General features: G+C 44.6%; 1 protein-coding gene across 2 annotated transcripts in view; it reads right to left on the reverse strand.

Annotated features, from left to right (window-relative positions):
- The window catches only part of LOC129832184 (multiple epidermal growth factor-like domains protein 6), a 104,788-nt gene that overhangs the window by 9,482 nt on the left and 67,849 nt on the right, over nucleotides 1-27,457 (reverse strand). For both annotated transcript variants that reach the window (XM_055896030.1, XM_055896029.1), the window contains exons 14-32: nucleotides 27,217-27,348; nucleotides 25,729-25,857; nucleotides 25,134-25,262; nucleotides 24,690-24,824; nucleotides 24,380-24,514; nucleotides 23,605-23,730; nucleotides 23,103-23,234; nucleotides 22,842-22,970; nucleotides 22,594-22,725; nucleotides 22,091-22,219; nucleotides 7,955-8,083; nucleotides 6,493-6,621; nucleotides 5,969-6,097; nucleotides 5,598-5,726; nucleotides 5,055-5,183; nucleotides 4,613-4,741; nucleotides 3,886-4,017; nucleotides 1,102-1,230; nucleotides 674-802 (exon numbers count right to left, since the gene is read on the reverse strand). In XM_055896030.1, the coding sequence (XP_055752005.1) occupies nucleotides 674-802; nucleotides 1,102-1,230; nucleotides 3,886-4,017; nucleotides 4,613-4,741; nucleotides 5,055-5,183; nucleotides 5,598-5,726; nucleotides 5,969-6,097; nucleotides 6,493-6,621; nucleotides 7,955-8,083; nucleotides 22,091-22,219; nucleotides 22,594-22,725; nucleotides 22,842-22,970; nucleotides 23,103-23,234; nucleotides 23,605-23,730; nucleotides 24,380-24,514; nucleotides 24,690-24,824; nucleotides 25,134-25,262; nucleotides 25,729-25,857; nucleotides 27,217-27,348 (2,472 nt within the window). The remainder of the gene's footprint in view (nucleotides 1-673; nucleotides 803-1,101; nucleotides 1,231-3,885; nucleotides 4,018-4,612; nucleotides 4,742-5,054; nucleotides 5,184-5,597; nucleotides 5,727-5,968; nucleotides 6,098-6,492; nucleotides 6,622-7,954; nucleotides 8,084-22,090; nucleotides 22,220-22,593; nucleotides 22,726-22,841; nucleotides 22,971-23,102; nucleotides 23,235-23,604; nucleotides 23,731-24,379; nucleotides 24,515-24,689; nucleotides 24,825-25,133; nucleotides 25,263-25,728; nucleotides 25,858-27,216; nucleotides 27,349-27,457) is intronic.

Below are 27,457 nucleotides of genomic sequence, written 5' to 3' on the forward strand. Positions count from 1 at the left end.
ATTTGTTTTTTTGACAACGCCATCGACACGGAACATGGAAAACGAGCTACTTATAGGTCTCTGTAAACATTCAACACAGGAACATAAGCAGTGGAACGTCCACAGACGTATGGTGCTCACTAGGAGAGCAGAACGCTTACGAACACCATCATCTGGAATGGATGGAAACTCCCGTTTGCACCCCAGTGGAACTACTGATAAAAGGCGAGATTAGGGAAACTCAATAACCCTGCTTCTGTTCTCCAGAAGAATAAGAGCCTCTGATCATTGATATGGAGAATTTGTTAACTAAATACACATTGAAAGCTAATTTGGTTGGTTGGTTGGGTGGATTCCACAGTAGGATGCTGAGGGGAGGAAGGCTCATAATAATGGCTGGAACGTAGCCAATGGAATGGCATGGTTTCTTGGTGTTTGATGTTTTTGATACCATTCCACTCATTCCGCTCCAGCCATTACCACGAGCCCGTCCTCCCCAATGAAGGTGCCACCAACCTCCTGTGGTGGATTCCCAGTTGCCAATCAGACTCTGTGTTCTTGATGAGTTCATAGCCTGCTACAAACATTTACTGGTGCATGACAAACAGTGACGGACCGGGACCCAAAAACTGCTCTTCACATACTCAATGGCCCATAGACACAAGGTTAGCTGTGAGGTAAAACTCATTATTACCTTGCTGGCAGGACTGCCCGATATTACCTGGGGCACAGATACACCTCCCAGTCACAGGGTGGCACTGCCCTCCCTCCCCACAGGAACACAGATGGGCACAGTCCTGCCCATAGCGCCCCGCCGGACAACCTGTCAGTACGAAGAAAGACATGAAGGCACCATTCAAATGATTTAAAAGTGCAGCTTCTTTTCTTCCTCTCTTCCTTAAAGTAATCACTGATTAGGAATGACTCAACAAGTGAAAGCGGTGTGACGGAGCCCTCGCGTTCATCTGTTTAATCATGTCTAATCCCAACAGTCTTCGGACTGATTCCTAGCAGAACACTGTGTATATCTTTATTCTATATAGAAAACTCTGATTCATAGTCAGAAGATGACTTATCAAAGACTGTTCATTTTCACCCATGACAGGTATGCTGCAGACTCACCAGTGCTGCAGTCAGCTCCTAGGAAGCCAGGTGTGCACTCACAGGTCCCTGTTTTAGTGTCACAGCGACCGCCATTGTTGCACTTACATCTGGCCTTGCAGTTTGGCCCATATGATCCCTCACGACACTCTGGGGTAAGGAGAGAAAGAAAGACATAGGCCGTTTTCACTTTGAGGATAGCAAAGGGACATTTTCGAGAGGTTCTCAAGAGGTTCTCGGAGGTCTCGTACGTCATTAGCCCAAAAGTTGCCGTCCTCCGAGCAGGGCAGTGTAAATATAATTTTCTTGTTGAGCTCAACACACTACACTATATATGGTAATAGCAGAGCAATGTTTTTGAAAGAGCTGAAATGTATAGACATTTTCCTTATATTTGAGACTAGTTTTATTGAGTTTTTACAGCCTGTTATATTCTGAAATTGTCGCAGTAGCTTCCGGCTGCACTGAGCCACGTAAAACTATGGAAGCCCATTCCTGCCACCATATCTTTTATGTGTCATCTAGAATAAACATTTGACATGACAGTGCCTTCAGAAAGTATTCACTCCCCTTGATTTTTTCCACATTTTGTTATGTTTCAGTTTGAATTTAAAATTGATTAAATTGAGAAAGAAAAAATGTCACTGGTCAATTAGTATTCAACCCCTTTGTTATGGCAAGCCTAAATAAGTTCAGGAGTAAAAATGTGCTTAACCCTTTGAGCATGGTGAAGTTATTAATTACACTTTGGATAGTATATAAATACACACAGCCACTACAAAGAAACAGGTGACCTTCCTAATTCAGTTGCTGGAGAGGAAGGAAATCACTCAGGGATTTCACCATGAGGCCAACGGTGACTTTAAAACAGTTACAGAGTTTAATGGCTGTGACAGGAGAAAACCGAGGATGGATCAACAACATTGTAGTTACTCCACAATACTAACCTAAATGACAGAGTGAAAAGCGGAAGCCTCTACAGAATAACAATATTCCAAAACATGCATTGTGTCTGCAATAAGACACTAAAATTCAAACTGCAAAAAATGTGGCAAAAAAAATTACTTTATGTCCTGAATATAAAGCATGATGTTTAGGGCAAACCAACACAATACATCACTGGGTACCACTCTTCATATTTTCAAGCATGGTGGTGGCTGCATCATGTTATGGGTATGCTTGTCATTGACAAGGACTAGGGAGTCTTTTTTGTTGATAAAAATAAATGGAATAGAGCTAAGCACAGACAAATTCCTGGAGGAAAACCTGGTTCAGTCTGCTTTCCAACAGACATTGGGAGACAAATTCACCTTTCAGCAGGACAATAACCTCAATCACAAGGCCAAATATACACTGGAGTTGCTTACTAAGACGACATTGAATGTTCTTGAGTGGCCTAGTTTCAGTTTTGACTTAAATCGGCTTGAAAATCTATTGCAAGACTTGGAAATGGTTGGCTGGCAATGATCAACAACCAAATTGACAGAGCTTGAAGAATAAAAAAATTATAATGTGCAAATATTGTACAATCTAGGTGTGCAAAGCACTTAAAGACTTACCCAGAAAGACTCACAGCTGTAATTACTGCCAAAGGTGTATTGAATACTTATGTTGAATACTTATGTAATCAAGATATATTAGTGTTTTATTTTTCATAATTCATTTTTAAATGTAGGAATTTTTCTTCCATTTAGAGTATTTTGTGTAGATCGTTGACAAAAAATGACAATTAAATCCATTTTAATCCCACCTTCTCCACAAAATGTGGGAAAAGTCAAATTATTATTGATTGAAACACTATGGGATGGTACATTTCATGCTAACATCATGCTTTCATTTGTGTTTGGAGCTCATTATCAGTTTATAAGTTTAAATGTTAACAAGCTAAATGTCCCTTACCTTGAGCTAAGAGCTTGTGGGGCATCTAAGCCCTTGTGGGGCATTTAAGCCCTGAACAATGCCCGACAGGCAACCCTGTCTCTCAGGCTGTGTGCCACCCACAAGACCACAGCCAATCACATGCAAACAACAATGCAGCTAACTTGGCTTGTCTTGCGAGCAAGTGAGCTAGCCAGCTAGTTAGCTAGGTAGTTTTGTTAGCTTTAATCCCACCTTGTAACACAACAAAATGTGGTAAAAGTTTAGGGTGTAAATACTTTCTGAAGGCACTGTATAAGTTTGGAGATTATGTCTAAGGATAACCCAAAAAATGTGGTGAATGAAGATGCTTCTGAACCGAAGAAAAATGTGTTGTCGGACTTTCAGGAAATGGCAGTTAAAGACAAAGACACTGACGTTTGAATACCGATTTTAGACCCAATCACCATCTCTTCAAAGTAAGTAAACTCCAGTTTGTAACATTCTTTACGAAATGGGCTTTTATATTAAGTGTGTTTCAATATAGTGAGTATGATAAACTAACAAAAATATACATTTGTATGAACTTTTTGATATTTTTATTTAGAAAATACTAATATTAATGGACCAGAATACGAAAGAATCAGAAATCAGAGTTTACAGTTACCACAACCAAAATTAACCCGGGGCCATGTTTAGCCTGTCCTGCACGGAGAAACAGAGAGAGAGAGAGAGAGAGAGAGAGAGAGAGAGAGAGAGAGAGAGAAAGCGAGAAAGAGACAAAGACAAAGACAAAGAGAGCGAGACAGAAAGAGCGAGACAGAGACAGACAAAGACAGACAGTACACTTATTCAAACTCATTCTTCGTATAGTGCACTGCAATTCCATTGTTGAAGCCACACAATAATTTCACAGAAGTAGACTACCCAACACTAGTCACTACTTACTGAGTTCACAGCGGTTTCCATAGTAACCAGGCAGACAGGTACACCTTCCAGTGACAGGGTGACACTGCTCATGGTCCCCAGAACACTGGCACATCTGGCTACAGTTCAGCCCGAACACACCTGATGGACACGCTGCAGGAGACACAAGCATGTACAATAAGGACGGGAGGAGATGGACATAGAGGCACGCACACACGCGCACGCACGCACACACTAAAACACTCAATATGATCTGGTTTACATTGCAACATGGTGCATGCTTGTACATTCCTTTCCAAACCCAATCTCTATGCAGACATAATATAATGTAAGTACTCACTCACATTCAAATACCCATTCACACTCAGACAATGCAGTAGTTCACAGACACTCACATAGTCACACAAGGGAAGATAAATCTATGAAACAAACATGTTTTTTTCTCTCCCTGAAACCACAGCACTTACTGAGGCAGCGTGTAGGACAGATAAGAAACGACTCCAGACTAAAGAGGCAATTACAGCGCTGTCATTATGCAAGTCTGCCTTCCAAAAGCCCTTATCCACCCAGGAGACAAAAACAATGTCTCCTGTTTTACTTGGCAACCCGAGTGTAACGTTTATCAGATGTCTGCTGAGTGTGTGAGAGAAAGGAGGGAGTGGGGGGAGAGGAGAGGAGAGAGGGGGGTGGGAGTGTGGGGTGTGTGTGTTTAAAGAGAGGTGGTGAGATGGTAGTGATGTGCTCTTACTCTCCTCACAGCCGTTCCCAGTGAGACCAGCAGGGCAGCCACATGTCCCAGCAATGTGGTGGCAGGACACCCCAGACTTACACTGGCACCGCTGGGCACAGGAAGCACCGTAGACCCCAGGCAGGCAGGCTGGGGCACATCAGACACACATTCATCACTAACTAATGTATATTCACTTTAAACCGTGACAATTGTTGTTGTGTGTATAACTGCCTTGTTTAAATAAAGATGAACACTCCGTATAATGACAATTCATGATTTATCCTCAAACTGAATGTATCTATCTCAGCCCCAGGTATGCATTCAAATAAAACATGGATGGATTTGAAAAACGAATGTCAATTGTTTTCTACGGTAATTGACCTCTCATAGTATAACTTAAGTATGTATGATTTGATAATGTGTTGTTTCCAAAGGGGCCCTTTCCGAAACCGACACTCACGTTTGTCGCACTGGGTCCCTCTCCATCCTGGGTGACAGTCACACCTGCCTGTCACTTGGTGGCAGCTTGTCCCGTGGTCGCACTGACACCTCTGCTCACACCCTTTCCCATGGAGACCGTCTGGGCAGGCTGCAGCACAGACACATGGGTGGTGTTCAGTAGGGCACAACGTAGCAAGATGGTTTAGAAACGGTCTGATAACGAACATCTGTGTTCTTATTTGAAAAGTACAGGTAGCACTTTCCCATTTAATTATGTTTCAAAACGTTTTCTCCCTTCAGAACATGACCCAACTGCTCTCTCCTTTAAAGACAGAAACAGGAAAGGAGGAGGAAATACGCATTTGGGTTTATCTCAATAGTCATTAGTGGCTTTCTTTCCTCAACTCCTGTCCTTCATCAACACTGAACAGGGTAGCAGAATGCATGTCTCTACGTTGGCTTCTGAGAGACTGCTTTCACCTATCCAAAGAGATGAGGGAGGAAGCCAGTCTAAACTATTGGGATGCACCTCTTGCATTTGGAAGCAGTGATGTCAGGTCACCTGTCTGACAGTCCTCTCCAGTCCAGCCAGGGGGACAGCTACACCCCCCAGTCACTCTGTCACACGCCCCTCCATTCTGACAGCTGCAGGTTTGTGTGCACCCCTCTCCATAGGACCCCTCCCCACAGTCTAGGAGAGGCAGAGAACAGAGGCCTCAGATCACACAATATATCCACCACACAATGAGCTGAATCCTAACCAGGAATCCATGTTACTGACTCTGGCTTTCTAGTAAATCATGCATTGATGTCAATGGGAGATTTGCACAAGAATTCGATCCCAGGTTAGATTTGGACCAAGGTGAGTACAGCTATGAACGCCCTAAATCCTCTGGTTGATTTGACCTCCAGGGACAGAGGGGGGGGACTCACCCAGCTCGCAAGCTGCTCCGGTCCACCCTCTGGGGCAGGAACACTGGCCAGTCACGCTGTCACAGAAGCCTCCATGCTGGCACAGACACAGCTGGGAGCAGTCCTCTCCATACCTCCCAGCAGGACAGGCTGAACACAGTAGTACACACAAACACACACAAAATAAATGTAATCAGAGGATGTCATTGTTCAATACAATTCAGACAGATAGAAATGAGGATGAGGATTCAGTTAGGCTGCATTGAGTTTATGTTCGAAAAACAATTTACACAGACCAAACACGTACAATTAATGTATTCATACACTCACCAACTGTTGTGATATTTCATCGTAATTGGAATAAATTAATATTAATCACCTATCACTTGCTGTTTTAGGGAATGTTTTACCTAAAGATATTCTGGTAGAAGAGAGATTTCAGTTCCATGCAGAGCTCCTGATGTGCTGGGTTAGTTTAAGGTTAGGTTAAGGTTAGTTTAAGGTCAGACTGGGCCCTATACTGGGTTGACCGATGAGCCACTCACCCTCTTGGCAGCTGGCGCCGGTCCATCCGGCTCCACAGCTGCAGCGGCCGCTGACGTGGTCACAGGTGGCCCCGTTCTGACACTCACAGCTCCGACTGCAGTTCTTCCCAAAACCACCGTCAGGGCAAGCTGCCTCCCACACAGGACAGGATACACAGTCATATACTTAAATAAAAGTCAGCATTTTATACAGTAGCACTCAACATGAAGTGGTCTGCTCTACTGGAAGTCTGGACACAGATATACAGATGTAGGATCTTAATTTGAGTCAGTTTGCTACAGCAGGAAAATAATCCAGTAGCAACAGGAAATGTGAATTATTATGTGGATTATAATTAATCAACATTTTTGTAAGGGGTGATACATTTTTCTTAATGGAATCTCAAGTCTGAAATTTCAAAAGTGGAAAATACAAAGTTCAGAAGCCATTTTAAACCTCAAACACACTACACGTTTAAATGTCCTGCGTTGCAGGAATGTAATCCTGCAACAGGGTGATCAAATTTAAAACTTTGTATATTTGAGGTTTAAAAAGTCTTCTGAAGTTTGTATTTTCCACTTTTGAAATTTCAGACTTGACATTCCCTTAAGAAAAATGTATCACCCCTTACAAAAATGTTGATTAATTATAATCCACATAATAATTCACATTTCCTGTTGCTACTGGATTATTTTCCTGCTGTAGCACACTGGCTCAAATTAAGATCCTACATCTGTATGTGGTTTAGCCAATTCCTTTTGTCATTTGAGACTGACAAGGGACACAATGGAGTGGTTGACTAAAGCAGAAACATATCTGATCTATGGAGAGATATGGCTTCAACGTACTTGTCTTGTATTTCTTGGTTGAGATATGGCCAAATCCATACGTTTGCGCGTCTGAATAGAGCACATTCCTTTGACCTATCTGAACTAGTCGATAATGATCGATGTCTGAAATGAAATTACATTTGAGTAACGAGAGAGAGATGGGAAACAAACTAACCATAGCCACTTGTCATTAAGCCACGCAAGTGGGTTTGGGCTGACTCTTGGCTTCGGGTAATCAGGACCACAAAACATGCTTTGGGGAGACCAGGCCCTCTCGAATAAGAATTGAGAATGACATGGTCTGAACTTTAAGAGGGCATTTCACTAGATCCATTAAAACGGCATGAAGACTGTAGAGAGCAGTGAATAGAGACTTTGCATGACAGTACCGAGGGTAAAACTGATGGTCCTAAAACGTGGATGTATTTATCCAGAATCTGACGCAATTAACGATGTACGCTGGAGGGACATCACACCAGCCCCCCTACACCCCTCCCACCCCTTACGCATCCCTAAAAAAGGAATTGGCAGGGTATCGTTAAAAAGATAATTGTTTTCAAACACATGGGAGATGGTATTTAGGGTGAGAGGATGCCGTGATGAGCTGGTAGAGGCTCCCTCACACCCCGTTTTAATGATGTGGCTACCCTACCCAGAATGCAGTGTGGTCCCGACCAGCCAGGGGTGCAGAGGCAGGCTCCTGTGATGTGGTGGCAGCGGGCACCGTTCCTGCACTCGCACATCTGGCCACAGTCAAGACCGTAAAACCCGTCCGGGCACACTGCAAGCCAAGATAAAACATCCTCTGGTTAGGGACTGGCAGCTTCACACACAGAGGTAAGGATGCCAACTTTTTTCTCTCTCTCTTTCTCTCTCTCTTTCTGTGTCTCTCTCTCTCTCTTTCTGTGTCTCTCTCTGTCTCTTTGTGTGTCTCTCTGTCTCCCTCTCTCTCTCGTTCTGTGTCTCTCGGTCTCTTTCTGTGTCTCTCTCTGTCTCCCTCTCGCTCGCTCTTTCTTTGTCTCTCTCGGTCTCTTTCTCTCTCCCTCTCTGTCTGATCTCTCTCTCTCTCTCATCTCTGTCTTACCACCTACCAAAAATACCATATGAAATTGCAGTACCCTGCTCTAGCAGTTCATTTGTGGAGCGTCTGCATTCGTTAAGGGAGCTCACGTCCCACATGTGAGGAGTATCCGTGCCACATCAAAGCCTGCAGAGACACGGGGGCCGGGCCTTCCCCTGAGGGGGTGGGAGAGAGGGGCACACACACACCAAGGACTGGTAATTAGAACACCTGCTGGGTCCACAGGCCCGTCGTCAGGGTCTAGGAACCCAGCTCAAAACAAAGCCAGGTTACTGCATGCGGGGCGCACACACACACACACACAGTAGATAGTGCATAGACACATACAGTATATAATGCATATAGACACTTGCACACATACACACACTCCTGCTACCACTGGTGTTCAGTAATGCCAGTGGCCCAGGCCTGTTTTCCATTCATAGAGAGCAGGGGGAGCTGATAGTTGAAGAGCTGATAGTTGAAACTGTCTGTGGAGTCAGTAGACAACCATGGAGTTTAGTAAACATATTGTCTATGGCCCAGAACAGGTCCACCAGTGCTGTTATGGAAAAACCCTGTATAAATGTGGAGGGATGAAGAGGGGGCTTTCCCACTGTGCTGTAAACATTGCCTAAACGCTCGACTAAACCGTGAAACAGGCAGGAATGCCCGTGTTTACTCAGTGATTCTCGTTGATTGCTCAATTTGTCACCGAAAAGTGCAAGATCACAGAGCAACAGCTCTAATGACAACACTTACTATCAGTTTGTATGTTAAGAGCAGTTACTACAACACAGGCACAGCATCATTTATGTCTTTGTTTAGGTAAAAGCTGCGCTCGCTTGACTGTGTTTCTGATTGATTAACAGATGCAGTAGGACACACCTCCTTGTAGCCCTAGTGGTGTGTGTGAAGGCTGGCACTGGTTTAGGCACTGACTGCTGCTCAGTCAGAACATATCTCTTGTTCCAATTGACCCTATGCCAAATAACCCATCTCATATACTGTACATACAGAGTTTTGGCCTGACCGTGCCTTTTCTTTTAGCCTGGTCCCAGATCTGTTTGTGCTGTCTTTTCTTGTTTGTTTTTTTATCCCATTTTTCTCTCTCTCTTTCTCTCTCTCTCTTTCTGTGTCTCTCTCTCTCTCTTTCTGTGTCTCTCTCTGTCTCTCTCTGTCTCTTTGTGTGTCTCTCTGTCTCCCTCTCTCTCGTTCTGTGTCTCTCGGTCTCTTTCTGTGTCTCTCTCTGTCTCCCTCTCGCTCGCTCTTTCTTTGTCTCTCTCGGTCTCTTTCTCTCTCCCTCTCTGTTTTTTTATCCCATTTTTCTCCCCAATTTTCGTGGTATCCAATCGCTAGTAATTACTACCTTGTCTCATCGCTACAACTCCCGTACGGGCTCGGGAGAGACGAAGGTCGAAAGCCATGCGTCCTCTGAAGCACAACCCAACCAAGCCGCACTGCTTCTTTAACACAGCGCGCCTCCAACCCGGAAGCCAGCCGCACCAATGTGTCGGAGGAAACACCGTGTACCTGGTCCCCTTGGTTAGCGCGCACTGCGCCCGGCCCACCACAGGAGTCGCTGGAGCGCGATGAGACAAGGATATCCCTACCGGCCAAACCCTCCCTAACCCGGACGACGCTATGCCAATTGTGCGTCGCCCCACGGACCTCCCGGTCGCGGCCGGCTGCGACAGAGCCTGGGCGCGAACCCAGAGACTCTGGTGGCGCAGCTAGCACTGCGATGCAGTGCCCTAGACCACTGCCCCACCCGGGAGGCCCTGTTTGTGCTGTCTTGCCAACACCAATGGCCATTGTCACGCCAAACATGAGCAAAGCATAGGAGTAGCCAAGACAGTACAAATACATCTGGGGGATCAGGATACTTTTTCCCAAGCTGCCAATATAATCTGCCTATGTGGTGGTTCTACTATAAAGTTAGACTGTCTCATTACAGCCTGAGCAGGGAAGATAATGCCATGGATCCATCTGTGTGTCTGTGGTGCTGTGTGTCTGTGGTGCTGTGTATCTGTGGTGCTGTGTATCTGTGGTGATGTGTGTCTGTGGTGCTGTGTGTCTGTGGTGCTGTGTATCTGTGGTGATGTGTGTCTGTGGTGATGTGTGTCTGTGGTGCTGTGTGTCTTTGGTGCTGTGTGTCTGTGGTGCTAAAATGTCTCCTTTATAGTATAAACATTACATGAATCTATTATCGTATTTGCAGGTCCGAGAAAAAAAATAGCCTTTTATAAACATTTCATGCAATTACATTTTTACCAGACTTTTTTTTATATCACACAAATGACCGAAATGACAGGCTAAGAATGGACAGAGAGACATGCCTATGCGTTCATCTTATCATATTTCTCCAATGCCAAATCAGTGTGTCTTGTTTGCAAACGGTCCCTGTTCGCAAATAATTAAATCTGAGACATCATTAGGTATCTGAGCATGCTATGTTTCCACCCCAGACAGAGAAGGCCTATCTTTCCACCGCAGACAGAGAAGGCCTACCTTTCCAACCAAGACAGAGAAGGTCTATCTTTCCACCGCAGACAGAGAAGGCCTATCTTTCCACCCCAGACAGAGAAGGCCTATCTTTCCACCCCAGACAGAGAAGGCCTATCTTTCCACCCCAGACAGAGAAGGCCTACCTTTCCAACCCAGACAGAGTAGGTCTACCTTTCCAACCCAGACAGAGTAGTTCTACCTTTCCAACCCAGACAGAGTAGTTCTACCTTTCCAACCCAGACAGAGTAGTTCTACCTTTCCAACCCAGACAGAGTAGGTCTACCTTTCCAACCCAGACAGAGTAGGTCTACCTTTCCAACCCAGACAGAGTAGGTCTACCTTTCCAACCCAGACAGAGTAGGTCTATCTTTCCACCGCAGACAGAGAAGGCCTATCTTTCCACCCCAGACAGAGAAGGCCTATCTTTCCACCCCAGACAGAGAAGGCCTATCTTTCCACCCCAGACAGAGAAGGCCTACCTTTCCAACCCAGACAGAGTAGGTCTACCTTTCCAACCCAGACAGAGTAGGTCTACCTTTCCAACCCAGACAGAGTAGGTCTACCTTTCCAACCCAGACAGAGTAGGTCTACCTTTCCAACCCAGACAGAGTAGGCCTACCTTTCCAACCCAGACAGAGTAGGTCTATCTTTCCAACCCAGACAGAGTAGGCCTACCTTTCCAACCCAGACAGAGTGGTTCTACCTTTCCAACCCAGACAGAGTAGGCCTACCTTTCCACCCCAGACAGAGTAGGCCTATCCGACACAGACATTTATTTTTTACTGTTGGCTACTCTTCCATGGCTTAACCCAATGAGAGGTCACACGTTTTTCCCTGAAAGCTGTCTGGGTTTAAACATTCTATTGTACAGAAAGTAAATAGCTTAATCAATTCATAGTGACAGAATCAGATTACTTCACAAGCAAAGTCCATTCTTTATCTCATCGGCTATAGAAGGTTGTAGCTCAGCCTCTGAATGTCAAAGAAAGCAAACAATGATATCCCCATATGCATTGGAGTCACGTCTTTGCCGGATATTTTACAGCTTGTTTCTAGTATTGTGGACCGAAGTCCTGTTATAGATCACTTTACATAATCAGATCTGTTTTATTTTCTTCAAATTCTTAAGCTAACAAGAGGTAGGCCTATGCTTTTTCTAATTTTCTTTAATAAAAGGAAGTCCTATTTTTCCAATTTTGTTGCATTACAACCTGTAATTTAAATAGATTTTTATTTGGATTTCATGTAACGGACATACACAAAATAGTCCAAATTGGTGAAGTGAAATGAAAAATAAACAACAGAAAAGTGGTGCGTGAATATGTTTTCACTCCCACTGCTATGAAGCCCCTAAATAAGATCTGGTGCAACCAATTACCTTCAGAAGTCACATAATTAGTTAAATGAAGTCCACCTGAGTGCAATCTAAGTGTCACATGATCTGTCACATGATCACAGTATATATACACCTGTTCTGAAAGGCCCCAGAGTCTGCAACACCACTAAGCAAGGGGCACCACCAAGCAAGCGTAACCATGAAGACCAAAGAGACCAAAGATATCCCTGAAGGAGCTGCAAAGCTCCACAGCAGGGATGGGAGTATCTGTCCATCAGACCACTTTAAGCCGTACACTCCACAGAGCTGGGCTTTACAGAAGAGTGGCCAGAAAAAAAGCCATTGCTTAAAGAATAAAATAAGCAAACACGTTTGGTGTTCGCCATATGGAATGTGGAAGACTCCCCAAACAAATGGAAGAAGGTATTCTGGTTATTGAGGTTATTCTGGTTATTATTCTAAAATTGAGCTTTTTGGCCATTAAGGAAAATGCTTTGTCTGGCACAAACCCAACACCTCTCATCACCCCGAGACCACCATCCCCAGAGTGAAGCATGGTGGTGGCAGCATCATGCTGTGGGGATGTTTTTCATCGGCAGGGACTGGGAAACTAGTCAGAATTGAAGGAATGATGGATGGTGCAAAATACAGGGAAATTCTTGAGGGAAACCTGTTTCAGTCTTCAAGAGATTTGAGACTGGGACGGAGGTTCACCTTCCAGCAGGACAATGACCCTAAGCATACTGCTAAAGCAACACTCGAGTGGTTTAAGGGGAAACATTTAAATGTCTTGGAATGGCCTAGTCAAAGCCCAGACCTCAATCCAATTGAGAATCTGTGGTATGACTTAAAGATTGCTGTACACCAGCAGAACCCATCCAACTTTAAGGAGCTGGAGCAGTTTTGCCTTGAAGAATGGGCAAAAATCCCAGTGGCTAGATGTGCCAAGCTTATAGAGACATACCCCAAGAGCCTTGCAGCTGTAATTGCTGCAAAAAGTGGCTCTACAAAGTGTTGACTTTGGGGGTGAATAGTTATGCATGCTCAAGTTTTCTGTTTTTTTGTCTTATTTCTTGTTTGTTTCACAATAAAAAAATATTTGGTGTCTTCAAAGTGGTAGGCATGTTGTGCAAATCAAATGATACAAACACCCCAAAAATCTATTTTAATTCCAGGTTGTAAGGCAAAACAAAATAGGAAAAATGCCAATGGGGTGAATACTTCTCTAAGCCACTGTACATAATCCTCCTATGGATTAGATAAAACAAATACTAAACCCTCCCCTTGACTGAAATTGAAAAAGCATCACCCTCCCCTATTTTCCTCCAGGTATCCATTCTATAAATTTAGATCCATCTCTTAAGTCGGATTTGGCCCGCTCAAAGTGAGCGAGTGAGCACAGAGCATGTTGGACCAGGAAAGAGCTCGCAACCCAGCGCGTTCCCAATACTCACCCTACTTGTTGCTGCAGTTCAGCAGTGGACTCAGCGAATTGGTTACCTCTAGGCTGCTACACATACAGTGCATTTCAGAAAGTATTCAGACCCCTTGACTGTATCCACATTTTGTTACGTTACAGCCTTATTCTAAAATGGATTAAACAGTTTTTCCCCTTATCAATCTACACATAATAACCCATAATGACAAAGCAAAAACAGGTTTTTAGATTTTTTTGCAAATTTATAAATAAAAAAACGGATATATCACATTTACATAAGTATTCAGACCCTTTACTCAATACTTTGATGAAGCACCATTGGCAGTGATTACAGCCTGGAGTCTTCTTGGGTATGACGCTACAAGCTTTGCACACCTGTATTTGGGGAGTTTCTCCCATTCTTCCCTGCAGATCCCCTCAAGCTCTGTCAGATTGGACGGGGAGCGTCGCTGAACAGCAATTTTCAGTTCTCTCCAGAGATGTTTGATCGAGCTCAAGTCCGGGCTCTGGCTAGGCCACTGAAGGACATTCAGAGACTTGTCCCAAAGCCACTCCTGCGTTGTCTTGGCTGTGTGCTTAGGGTCATTCTCCTGTTGGAAGGTGAACCTTCGCCCCAGTCTGAGGTCCTGAGCGCTCTGGAGCAGGTTTTCATCAAGGATCTCGCTGTACTTTGCTCTGTTCATCTTTCCCTTGATCCTGACTAATCTCCCAGTCCCTACCATTGAAAAACATCCCCACAGCATGATGCTGCCACCACTGTGCTCCACCGTAGGAATGGTGCCTGGTTTCCTCCAGACGTTGCGCTTGGCATTCAGGCCAAAGAGTTCAATCTTGGTTTCATCAGACCAGAGAATCTTGTTTTTTAATGGTCTGAGAGTTCTTCAGGTTCTTCAAACTCCAAGCGGGCTGTCATGTGCCTTTTACTGAGAAGTGGCTTCCGTCTGGCCACTCTACCATAAAGGCCTGATTGATGGAGTGCTGCAGGGATGGTTGTCCTTCTGGAATGTTCTCCCATCGCCAAAGAGGAACTCTTGAGCTCTGTCAGAGTGACCATCGAATTCTTGGTCACCTCCCTGACCAAGGCCCTTCTCCCGCGATTGCTCAGTTTGGCCGGGCGACCAGTCTTGACCAGTCTTGCGACCAGTCTTGACAAGTCTTGGTGGTTACAAACTTCTTCCATTTAAGAATGATGGAGGCCACTGTGTTCTTGGGGACCTTCAATGCTGCAGAAACGTTCTGTCTCGGAGCTCTACTGACAATTCCTTCACCCTCATGGCTTGGTTTTTGCTCTGCACTGTCAACTGGGATCTTATATAGACCGGTGTGTGCCTTTCCAAATCATGTCCAGTCAATTGAATTTACCACAGGTAGACTCCAATCAAGTTGTAGAAACATCTCAATGATGATCAATGGAAACAGGATTCACCTGAGCTCAATTTCAAGTCTCATAGCAAAAGTCTGAATACCTTTGTAAATAAGGTATTTATTTACATAAGTAACAAAATGTGGAAAAGTCAAGGAGTCTGAATACTTTCCGAATGCGCTGTATTTATTTGGTTTGTCATTCTATCGTTTTCCATGGAATTGTTGTGGTAATTAAATAGAATTCATTTAGAATTTATCAGAATTAATTTTCCAGAAATATTTTGACCAGCTCTGTGTATTCTCAAATTGAAGCGAGTTTGTTTTACTGAGGCAGCACTACAACACTGGTGCTGTCTCTGTGGAGCTGTCTCTCTGGTGCTGTGTTTCTGTGGTGCTGTCTCTGTGGTGCTGTGTGTCTGGGGTGCTGTGTGTCTGCGGTACTGTGTGTCTGCAGTGCTGTGTGTCTGGGGTGCTGTGTGTCTGTGGTTCTGTGTGTCTACGGTGCTGTGTGTTTGGGGTGCTGTGTGTCTACTGTGCTGTGTGTCTGGGTTGCTGTGTGTCTGGGGTGCTGCGTGTCTGGGGTGCTGTGTGTCTGGGGTGCTGTGTGTCTACGGTGCAGTGTGTCTACGATGCTGTGTGTCTACGGTGCTGTGTGTCTGCGTTGCTGTGTGTCTATGGTGCTGTGTGTCTGCGTTGCTGTGTGTCTGGGGTGCTGTGTGTCTGGGGTGCTGTGTGTCTGCGTTGCTGTGTGTCTATGGTGCTGTGTGTCTGCGTTGCTGTGTGTCTGCGTTGCTGTGTGTCTATGGTGCTGTGTGTCTGCGTTGCTGTGTGTCTGCGTTGCTGTGTGTCTATGGTGCTGTGTGTCTGCGTTGCTGTGTGTCTGGGGTGCTGTGTGTCTATGGTGCTGTGTGTCTACGATGCAGTGTGTCTGGGGTGCAGTGGGTCTGGGGTGCTGTGGGTCTGGGGTGCTGTGTGTCTGGGGTGCTGTGAGTCTGTGGTACTGTGTGTCTGGGGTACGGTGTGTCTGTGGTGATATGTGTCTGTGGCCCTGTGTTTCTGGGGTGCTGTGTGTATGTGGTACTGTGTGTCTGGGGTGCTGTGCGTCTGGGGTGCTGTGTGTCTGGGGTGCTGTGTGTCTACAGTGCTGTGTGTCTACGGTGCTGTGGGTATGGGGTGCTGTGTGTCTGGGGTGCTGTGAGTCTGTGGTACTGTGTGTCTGGGGTACGGTGTGTCTGTGGTGATGTGTGTCTGTGGCCCTGTGTTTCTGGGGTGCTGTGTGTCTGTGGTACTGTGTGTCTGGGGTGCTGTGTGTCTGTGGTACTGTGTGTCTGCGGTACTGTGTGTCTGCGGTGCTGTGTGTCTGGGGTACTGTGTGTCTGGGGTACTGTGTGTCTGTGGTACTGTGTGTCTGTGGTGCTGTGTGTCTGGGGTGCTGTGTGTCTGCGGTGCTGTGTGTCTGGGGTGCTGTGTGTCTGGGGTGCTGTGTGTCTGGGGTGCTGTGTGTCTGGGGTGCTGTGTGTGTGTGTGTGTTTGTGTGTGGTGGTAGTGGCCATAGAGATACAGTGTACTTTTTCATTCTGTGATGGTGGCACAGTACTGGTGGTATTTAGTCAACATCTGGTCAGATGGCTCTGATTGTCTCTAGACCTTGAGCTGCTGGCAGAGATGCAGAGATGCCAGACTGATGCCATGTTTGATGCCGGGGTGTGAGTTGATGAAGAGGGACATTTCACCATGACATTCACCACAGCCCACTTTTTCTGACCAGCAGACTTCTAGTAATTTAGTAACCTATGTAATCTTCAACCAACACAATTATAGGGTTATCAATTATCTTTATCAATTTACAAAATGTACTTAGTTTACATTGGAGATCAACCAAATCTTCAAATTATCTAAATGGGTCTAAATGGGTTCATTTACTTTTCTTAATTTGAAGGACGACGATGGGGGAAAAAAATATTTTCTGAATTTTCCTTTACATACACATTTAAAATACATAGATAGATTTTGGATGCTGGTTTGAGGTTACCAAACGCCAATGCCAATCCTTTCCACAAGAAGAGAGCGATTCGGTTCCACTTAATCGCAGAGTGAAGTGTCAATTGAGATTAGCCTGGGCTGGGTTGCTATTTCAACTGTGGATGGAAGGTTTAAATTGTCTGCTGTGCCTCTGTTTATAGTCAGTACTGGGAGTCCTCAGACTCCACCAGCCACCAGTGTGCTGCTAGCTACATCGCTGATTAAATTAGCTCTTTAAAGGAGCAATCCGGGATTTGAAAAACAACAAACTGGCCCAACCACTTCTTTTGGGTAAACAGCTGAGGGATGGGGTTGGAGAAATGTAACCACTCGCAAATTCATGGATGTAAGGACTGGTCATCCATAGATCAAAATGATAGTTTTAATCATGTTTTGATATGTGGTTTTACAAACAATGGAGTGAAACAAACTCATGTTGACAGGGGTAAGAGAGTTGAACTAAGCTCATGAGGCATTTATACGTTATATTCTTTAAGAATCAATGGCTATATGTCATTCATTTGAATGTTCAAAAATGGATGTACCAATCCCTGATTGCTCCTTTAAGGAAGTAATGAGGATTATTTCCAGATCCCAGCCTGTGTGTTAAAGCGTTGTGTCCTGTCAGCCTAGTTAGCCTATAAACCAAGGCAGGAGACCACACAGCCAGACAGACATGGAAGGGGAAACTCTGGCCCTCGCTGACTAGTAGAACTCACTTCCTGACTGCCCTTAAAGGAAGAGGCCCCTGTACAATATGGGGAAACTAGACACCTTATTTAAGGGGGGGATACTTCAGAAACAGAACAGTGGAGAGAGAGAGAGAGAGAGAGAGAGAGAGAGAGAGAGAGAGAGAGAGAGAGACAGAGAGAGAGAGAGAGAGAGAGAGAGAGAGAGAGAGAGACAGAGAGAGAGAGAGAGAGAGAGAGAGAGACAGAGAGAGAGAGAGAGAGAGAGAGAGAGAGAGAGAGAGAGAGAGAGAGACAGGGAGAGAGAGGAGAGAGAGAGAGAGAGAGAGAGAGAGAGACAGAGACAGAGACAGAGAGAGAGAGAGACAGAGACAGAGACAGAGACAGAGACAGAGACAGAGACAGAGACAGAGACAGAGACAGAGACAGAGAGAGAGAGAGAGACAGAGAGAGAGAGAGAGAGAGAGAGAGAGAGAGAGAGAGAGAGAGAGAGAGAGAGAGAGAGAGAGAGAGAGAGAGAGAGAGAGAGAGAGAGAGAGAGAGAGAGAGAGAGAAAATATATATTTGAGTTTCCATGGTCATTTCCATTGAGGCTGATGTCTATGATGTCTATGTTGGAAACCATTGGCTTGTTATGGCTAGGAATTTTAAATCCTGCAGGTCAGAAGGGTGTGTGTTAATGTATCTTATGATATAATGTGACATGACTGTGATTCACGCATGAAACAGGCTATATTTTACAGCACAGGTAACTTAATCTTACACCACAAATTTACTTTAGACGGTTTCAGTCAAAGCCTAATCAAAATCAAATCAATTAGCTAGTCGAGCTTGAGACCAGCTACTCTGGGATATTCACATATAGTTGGCCTTGTTTTACTGTAATTGGACTATGTGTGTGAGAATCTGCACAGGGACCATCAGACATCTACCAGCGCCCTCCAGAGTCTAACATAGGACTTTTCACTGGAAAGGTTTTAACTGAAAAACTAAACCTCAGTGAGCAGCTACACAGATTCTAGAGAAGAGAGTTTGATGATCTGAAAAAACCCAGTCAAATCTTAATCATTAAAGAGTACTTTTAGCAGCTAGAATAGCAAAAAACTAGACCAATACAATAGTCCCACAACAGGAGTTTATAACTTACTGATATTTAATCAAAGGGCCTTGGACAGCTTGACACCAGATTCATTGTCAATTTATTCTCGGTGTAGAGATATGTTATCAGGGGCGCCTTATGGGGGTGAAAAGTTAGGACGATTCTAAGGGCCTGTGACTGTCAGGGGCCCTAAAAAGCTATTAGAACATTAGGTAAAAATTGTTCAATATTAAATTATTCACCTATCATCACGAATAGAAGATTTTATTTAAAATGTACTAATAAAACTAACGGTTTATTTTTCTTTCCTTGTTTTTGGCAAAAAATAAACATCCAGAGAGCCCAGAGAGCCCTGCCCCCAACCCAGGGGTGAACGGTACTTGCTAGCATTGAATTGCGAGTGAGGAGTGCCGGTGGAACATCATGTCTCAGCTTCCTAAAGAAAAATCTAGTTTCCAAAAACAAAAAAAAAGAAAAGAAAGCCAGGAGAGAAAAAATTATGTCACCCAATTTTTCACAAAAGAAGGTGGGTGTAGTCCGTGAGTGGTGGAAATTAACCTGATAGCTTAGTCCATAGTGAAATAGGCTTCTTTTGCTCCCCTACCATTAGTTACTTAATATCTTCACATAAAATTCTGAGTGTTTACATTTCGCTCCTCTTTTAGCCAACATTTAATCAATGCAGACAAACTTTTAGCAAGCTATTCATACTAAATCAGTTGTCCCTGCCCCTGCCTGGTGCCAGGCCCAACAGATGCAGCTTCAGGCTCAGCAGCCCTCTCTCCCCGTCCCCATACCCCTGAACCAGCCCTACTCCCAACTGAAGGAGGTGAGCAGCATTGTGTTGAATGACATGTCAGTTGACATAATTGCAGGGGTCCGTGGGAATTTTTATTTTATTATTATGTTTTTTTTTTTAATGATTAAATTATTTTCAATTAAAATAATTCAATTTTTTAAATAATTTCCCCACATAATGATCATTATATGAAACAAAAACAGCCTATAGTCTATATTGGATGCTGGACAGTTCGAAGCATTGAGTGACTCAGTCTGTACAAGTGACAGCCAATGTTAAAATAATACATTCAAGTCATATGGCCAAGGTATGTCTCCATGGCTTTGATGCAGACTGAAATGTGGTCATTTTCTGACACCTAGTGGTGTTGATACGCAACTTCAGGTAATTTGGGTCAATATTCTGCAGGATTCAGTGCTCTTACATTTGTTTCCGTGGTGCATGCAGTTAATTTAAGTCATCAAAATGGTAGGAACTGAAATGTTGGTTATGATGTTATTACAAATGGCATTATATTAAAGGATATATTATCATATGCGTCATGTACACTCTACAGAGCCAGGACCCTCTTCAAGTGATAGTTTTGTCAGGGCGGTTTGTGGAAGTGGAGGAAGAGGTGAAAGACAGTGCAGGCAATACCAACGCAGATGATGAGGATGGAGCAAATGAGAGAAGGTGCACAGAAAGAGACAGACAAAGTGAGGATGTTGAAAAACAAGCTCATCAGTGACTTTGCTAGCAAGAAGGCTCAGCACTGGGTTCTTGGTGAGTAAGGCTGAGCAAGGGCCAGTGATAACTGTTAAATGGCATGGCTATGGATATTGGATCACTACACACATGATGCCCACAGGCTGAGAACAAGACTGAGAACAAGACTGAGAACAAGACTGAGAACAAGATATGTCTCAAAGTAATGGCTGGATTGCAATACAATTTGTTGTACACAATCAAGACCCCAAGTGGAAGAAACCTAGTGATTTGGTGACCTCTTGACCTTTCCTCTAGTGCATTTCCATATCATTTTTTTCCCTCCATTTTCCTTTTCCACATTTACAGCTGCTTATTTTCTAGTTGGTATGCATACTTAAAAATCTGCTGCTGATTTGATTATTTTGTTTGTTATATAATTCTATAGATGATAATGTTAATTTATTTTAATTGAAGAGGTTCATGTATATTTAAGTTATACGTATTTTAAGTTATTCATTAATGTTAAAGGGAATTTTCCATTCAAGAATTTTACCATTAACATTACATTTAGACTGTAAAATATGGCCTTTAGCACATTTCTTATAGAGGGTATCAGTCTTGCATCAAATAGTGAATTCCACTGTACGCAGAATGTTGCATGCATGTCTGCACAGTGTTATATTTTCACAGCTCACTGTCAGAAAATATCGTACTGTAAATATTGGACTACAAGAGAGTTGCAAGCCTGCAAAGGTAGCGTTATTTAAAGCTTTGAATGGGTCTATTGGGTTCTGGAGGTGTGTGGTTACAACAATTGCGCAGGGTTGGTATGGCCTGTGGTGGTGAGGCCCAATGTGATATCTTTTCATGGGGCGCAAAATCCCTGGCGGCGCCCCTGTCTGTTATATAGCTGTATATTGTTACGCTAGTCACAGAACTGTAATTCTGAGTGACTTCTGTACTAGACCTTTCATTACTAGACCAATAGAAGAGACCATAAGAGAGGGGTTACCGCCTGGCCTAAGATCATTTAACTGGCGCGCTTATCCATAGCGACTTACAGGAGCATTTAGGGTTAAGTGCCTTGCTCAAGGGTACATTGGAAGATTTTTCATCTAGTCTAATCGGGATTCAAACTTGCAACCTTTCGATTACTGGCCCAATGTTCTTAACCGTTAGGCAACCTGCCGCCCTATAAATGAAGGGTTTGATTCCAAAATGCGATTTTAAATTTTCTGAAATTTGGTGAATCAACTTTAATTATAAATGCATATTGTGAAAGAGATAGAGCTGTGGTTTTTGTATCTTACCATGACATGGGCTAGTGAAAAGACAGACATGATTTGGTATCTTACCATGACATGGGCTAGTGAAAAGACAGACATGATTTGGTATCTTACCATGACATGGGCTAGTGAAAAGACAGACTTGATTTTGTTCTAAATATATTGCAAGGTCATTTTATTTTAGAGAGATAAAATGTGGTTACTGACCGACTTTTCGGTACTGGCCCAACACTCTTAACCCCTAGTCTACCGAGCTATTTGGTGACAACAGATAGTTTCTAGTACTTACCTCAAATAATTCAAGTGTACAAACCTACGCTTGTCTCAATGAATCTCAAAGAAACTCAAATGTAATGAATATGCTATTATGAGTAAATTCCATTTTAACAATTTCAAAGTAACTACCTGCTAAATACCAGGACGTAAAATAAAAGGTTACCCATAGAGTATTAGTAATATGTGCTTAAATGTAGTACAATTTATTCACAAGTCTTACTTTTCTCACAGAAGCTTCCGGTCCATCCAGAGGAGCAGGTGCAGGCTCCACTCACATGGTCACACAGAGCCCCATGCTGACACTGACAGTCCAGGGCACAGCCCCAACCATAGCTGCCCTCCACACACACTGTGGGAACAGGGGAGAGACAAATGGTCAACATCAGACAGAGATATTACCAGCCAAAATATATACGCAGGATTTTAAGGTGTAGTCCATCATTTTGATTGTTCGATGGTTAGGCTATTAGCTGGCCGAAAGTAGTCTACAAGAAAAGTGCAGTACTATCAATATAACCGTGTGTTAGCGTAAGTTTTCTGTGAATTTATGTAAATCACAAAGCTCATCTGCATTTCCTGTGGTGCAGGAAAATTCTCATCAACAAAAGAGTGATCAAATTAAGATTCTTCATCTGCAGAACACTTGCTTGAGCCAGATCTGGTCCAAAGATGTGCTACAGTGTATTACCTAAAGATGGCAGAATTTCCAAAGAAATGTCTTACTCTGTTCACAGTGGTCTCCAATGAAACCAGCCTCACACACACAGCGTCCAGTCACAGCATCACAACTCAGGGCTCGGTCTGCACAATGGCACCTGTTGGAGCACCCAGAGCCCCAGGACCCCTCCTCACAGGCTGTGGAGACACGCACACACACACGCGCAACATGTCGTTTTCTTTACCAACCTGTGTGTGTATGTGTGTGTGTGGGCGCGCACCTGCCTGTGTGTATGTGTGATAGTGGTGCTTACACGTAGTGCAGTCGTGTCCTGTTCGGCCCGGGGGACATGTACAGTGTCCGGTGACAGGGTCACAGCTGGCATCAGGATGACAGACACAGGCACTCACACAGCCTGGCCCATAGGACCCTGTTGGACACACTGTGAAGCAGAGAAATAGTCAGGGTGAAATATAACACAGTGTATCATAAGGTCTCTCTCACAGTCTCTCTCTTTCCTTTCCCATCACTTTAGCAAGACTGTAGGCTGCTGCCGTTTATTTATTTCACTCACCAGTCTGGCAGAGTTGTTCTGTGTACCCAGGGTTGCAGTCACAGACTCCTGTCTGCGTGTTGCAGGAAGCGCCGTTCTCACACGCTCTACATGGGAACTGGCACTTCAACCCCCATAATCCCTCTGGGCAGTCTACGGGGGGAGGGAAAACTCAGGGCTATAGCTCTTGACCAGTTATAGACCAGTTTTGGTGGTCAGTTCATTTGGTCAGGATAAGCCCTAATTGAGATGTATGACCATCAACACCACATGGTTTAACTGACTTCAGGTCATTGGTTTAAGAGCAGATGAAGAGCAGGTCTGATTGGTGGACTGATGTCTTCCAATACTACTGTACTGTTTGAATTTAGATCCTCACCCCAGATTTGAAAAACAGTGAGGGACAATATGGAAGAAATGGCACGCTATTTAAGTGAAAGAAAAATACAGTATAATAATGAGTAATAATACATTTAACAGTAATACAGGTATTAAATACTGAGTTATGAAGCATTATAACTACCTTGTTGACAGGCCTTTCCTGTCTTCCCAACAGGGCAGATACACTCTCCTGTCATGGGGTCACAGGGTTCTCCTCCACACACACACGTCCGGAGGCAGTTCTCCCCGAACTGACCAGCACTGCAGGCTACATACAGATACACAGAGGACGGAATGATGGAGGGAGAGAGAGACAGAGAGAAAGGGTTACACAAACCTTTTTTCATTTCCTGTATATCTCCCTCGCTGGGATCGTGTGCAGTAGCAAGGCGATCTCAAAGTGGACTGATGTTGCATGGCCCGCTTTCACAACCTCACGTCAATTCAAAGCTAAACAAAACCATAAAGAGATGGATGATTTGTTTGCTTTAATAAAAGGGAACCTCATGGAGGTCTGGACAATGCATTAGCTCTAAAATAACCCCTCCATGTTATCTTGTCCGGTCTATAGGGAGACAGAGTTATGATTTAAACAGAGCTCCTGAACGTTGTTTAATATCTCTGGACCATAGGAGAGACTAACGCTACTGAAATGTTCCACTGGTCTGTAGAGCAAGCTGCCAGAAGGGGAACACTATTGAAGCCTATTGAGCAAACTAACACACACACATGTACGCATATGCACGCAGGCACTCACACACTCCCATTCATATTTCCACATTCATGAGGGAACAGTACACCATCGCTCTCTCTGAATGTAAGGTCAGGAGTTGTTCCTGAACGGACCAGGAAACACTCCTGTCCCTAGCTACATGCATTGCGATTAGGGAGTCTCCTCCACAAGGGGGTAGGCTCACCCAGCTGACACAGGTTCCCATGGAGACCTGCAGGACATCTCCGGGTGCACTCTCCACTCCTAGGGTCACAGGTCGCCCCACCTGGACAGTCACACTGCTGCCCACAGCCACTACCATATAACCCTGGATCACACTCTGGAGAGAAACACACGCACGCACACACACACACACACAGACACACACATACACACATACATAAACACAAGAGAGGAGCTTCACTATCATCCAGACAACCATGAAACAATGTCATTTTTCTTTTTCAATAACCTCAATATCTGTTTACTGTATTGTCTGAGCCAGAACAGCTTACTTTGCTGACACTGAGAGCCGTGGTGGCCAGGTTTGCACAGACAGGTCCCGTTCTTGGGATGGCAGCCCAGGGAATGTTCCAGAGCACAGTCACACTCCTCAGAGCAGCCGACACCATAGGTCCACCTGGGACAAGCTGGAGAAAGGAAGGTACTCTCAGTAGATCTGTAGGATCAGGGACCAAGCTACAGAAAGGGAATTTACATAATTTTCTTCATCCGTCACTACTGCAGTGTTCCTACAATCTGGTGCAAGAGACACAGGCAGTGCATGCTTTTGTTCCAGACCAGTACTAAGACACCTGATTCAACTGAACTGTTTAGTTTATTAGTTGAATCAGGCTGGAACAAAAGCTCCAGAGGGCAGAAGAACACTCCTGTACTACATTAAGATGTCAGTCGTGGTGGCTGCTGGGTACTGTAGTCTAGAGGATATGGGTACTCACGCAGGTGGCAGAAGCGCCCGTACAGCCCCGGGGCACACAGACAGGCTCCATAGAGACGGTGGCAGCGCCCGTTGTTGGGGCAGTTACACTTCCGCCTACAGTGTTTCCCAAAGTATCCTTGTGGGCAACCTGTCAACAAGACACAGAAGAGTTGCACATGTGGTTAGACCAGATTTTGCCCTTCCAGCATGTAGCCTGGTCCCCAATCTGTTTGTGCTGTCTTACAAACTCCTATGGTTATTGTCACATTGACGAGACAGCACAAACAGATCTGGCACCAGGCTATGTCTACAGGGCAGAGCCAGTGCCTAATCTTGTGGGTGGTGAAATCAACAGGGTCAGCTAAATAGGATTAGCCACTTAAGGCAAGGTGACTGGTCTGTGTCTGGACTTGTACGTGGTGGAGCTGTGACATGGAGTGACATAAAAACATGCAGTGGGGAGGAGGGGAGAGAAGTGGTGGGCTACTGGAGTGCCAGTAATAAGGGAAGAAAATGGCAGTGTGTGGACCCCTGGGGGGAGCAGTCGGCTGAGTGCTGGGGAGTGCATGTGTTTGTGTGTGTGTGTGTGTGTGTGTGTGTGTGTCAGTCCCTACCGTCCTCACAGAGCTGGCCATGCACCCCTGGTGGGCAAACACACCTCCCGGTCACTGGTTCACAGGAGCCCCCATTCTGGCACCGACACAGGCTGTTACAGGCCTGTCCATAGGTCCCTTCAGGACAAGCTGGGGGGGGGGGGGGGGGGGAGAGAGAGAGAGAGAGAGAGAGAGAGGAGAGAGAGAGTGAGGGAGAGAGTGAGAGAGAAAGTGAGGGAGAGAGAGAGAGAAAGTGAGGGAGAGAGAGGAGAGAGAGTGAGGGAGAGAGAGGAGAGGAGAGAGAGAGAGAGAGTGAGGGAGAGAGAGTGAGTGAGGGAAAGAGAGGAGAGGAGAGAGAAAGAGTGAGGGAAAGAGAGGAGAGGAGAGAGAGAGACATTCTATCACTTGTCTTTCATATTATCTTCTCAACATGAGGGTCTTTCTTAGCTTTTTGCGTTTCCCACATTAATCCCACATGGTTTATATAGAAATTACCACACAGCCCAGCTGGACCTTTTAAATGGGTTCAGTAAAAGCAAGTCAACATTCCATGTCACACTTCTTGTGCACAACTACTTTATGAACTTCTGAGGGAAAATGTGTCAGTTAGCAATTAGTCATGTTTGTAGCCACGTGGCAATGTGGCAAGCTAGGCTAGTGCAAAATCAGTACATAACACATTCTGAGAAAACTGAATATTTTTGGTATAAAGATTTTTACTTGACTTCTATTCCTCTCTGGTTACACTGTATCCAGGCAAACACAGCACTGCCTTCCATATCTAACACATGCTGTCGGGCAAAATGCAATAGCATGTCTACATGAGTGTACATTATGAACAACAGCTCTTTCCATGACATAGCGAAGGGGATACCTAGTCAGCTGCAAAACTGAACGCAGTAATCCCTTGAGGCTGTTCTGGGTGCAACTCAATAGCAGGAAGGTGTTCTTTATATGTTGCACACTCAGTGTATAATAATATTCTCTTCTCCACATCGTAGTTGTCTTCTTCCCAAGCTAACGATTAAAACCTAATGAGATGACAAAAATGGCCGTTCTCTGCTATGTTTTCAATCTTCCCCACTGGTCAGGGAAAATGGCCTCATCATAACCTAACTCTTCTTGGTGTTAATTTGAACACTAGCCCAAAGGAGCATGTTTAAATGTATAACAATGACTGATTGTAATGGATTTATCCCCACGTGGCTCCATAATTCCAAACATAATTATATCCCTGGTTCAGTTCCAGCCCAAAGACACTCATTAATCATGCTTGGTTGTGAAACAATGGCTTCTGGCCTCTTTCTAACACAGTGTTTGACAGTGGACATCCCTGGCCTGGGGGCTGTATTCTGTCTATGGGGCACTTGGCCACTCTCCAGGCCAGATCTGGGTTCAAATACCTAACCCTGAGGACTAACCAATCAAATAACTGCCTGCTCAATAATATGCACTGAATAACACTGAAACTCTATCAGACACTGGGGAGAGGAGAGGACAGCGACTTACTCTCGTTGCAGATGACGCCAGTCCATCCAGGTGTACATTCACAGCGGTCTCTCTCTGCACCACACACTGCTCCGTTCTCACAGTCAGCACAGCTCACACCACAGTCATACCCAAAGGAATCATCTAGACACACTGAGACACACACACACATAGTCCTGTAACACCATGGCATGATTTACAGTTTTTGCCACATAAGGTATGTCCAATGTATGAGACAGAGTATATGTGTGATAACGTTGAT

This window comes from Salvelinus fontinalis, chromosome 33, assembly GCF_029448725.1.
Source record: "Salvelinus fontinalis isolate EN_2023a chromosome 33, ASM2944872v1, whole genome shotgun sequence".
NCBI classification, from domain to species: domain Eukaryota; kingdom Metazoa; phylum Chordata; class Actinopteri; order Salmoniformes; family Salmonidae; genus Salvelinus; species Salvelinus fontinalis.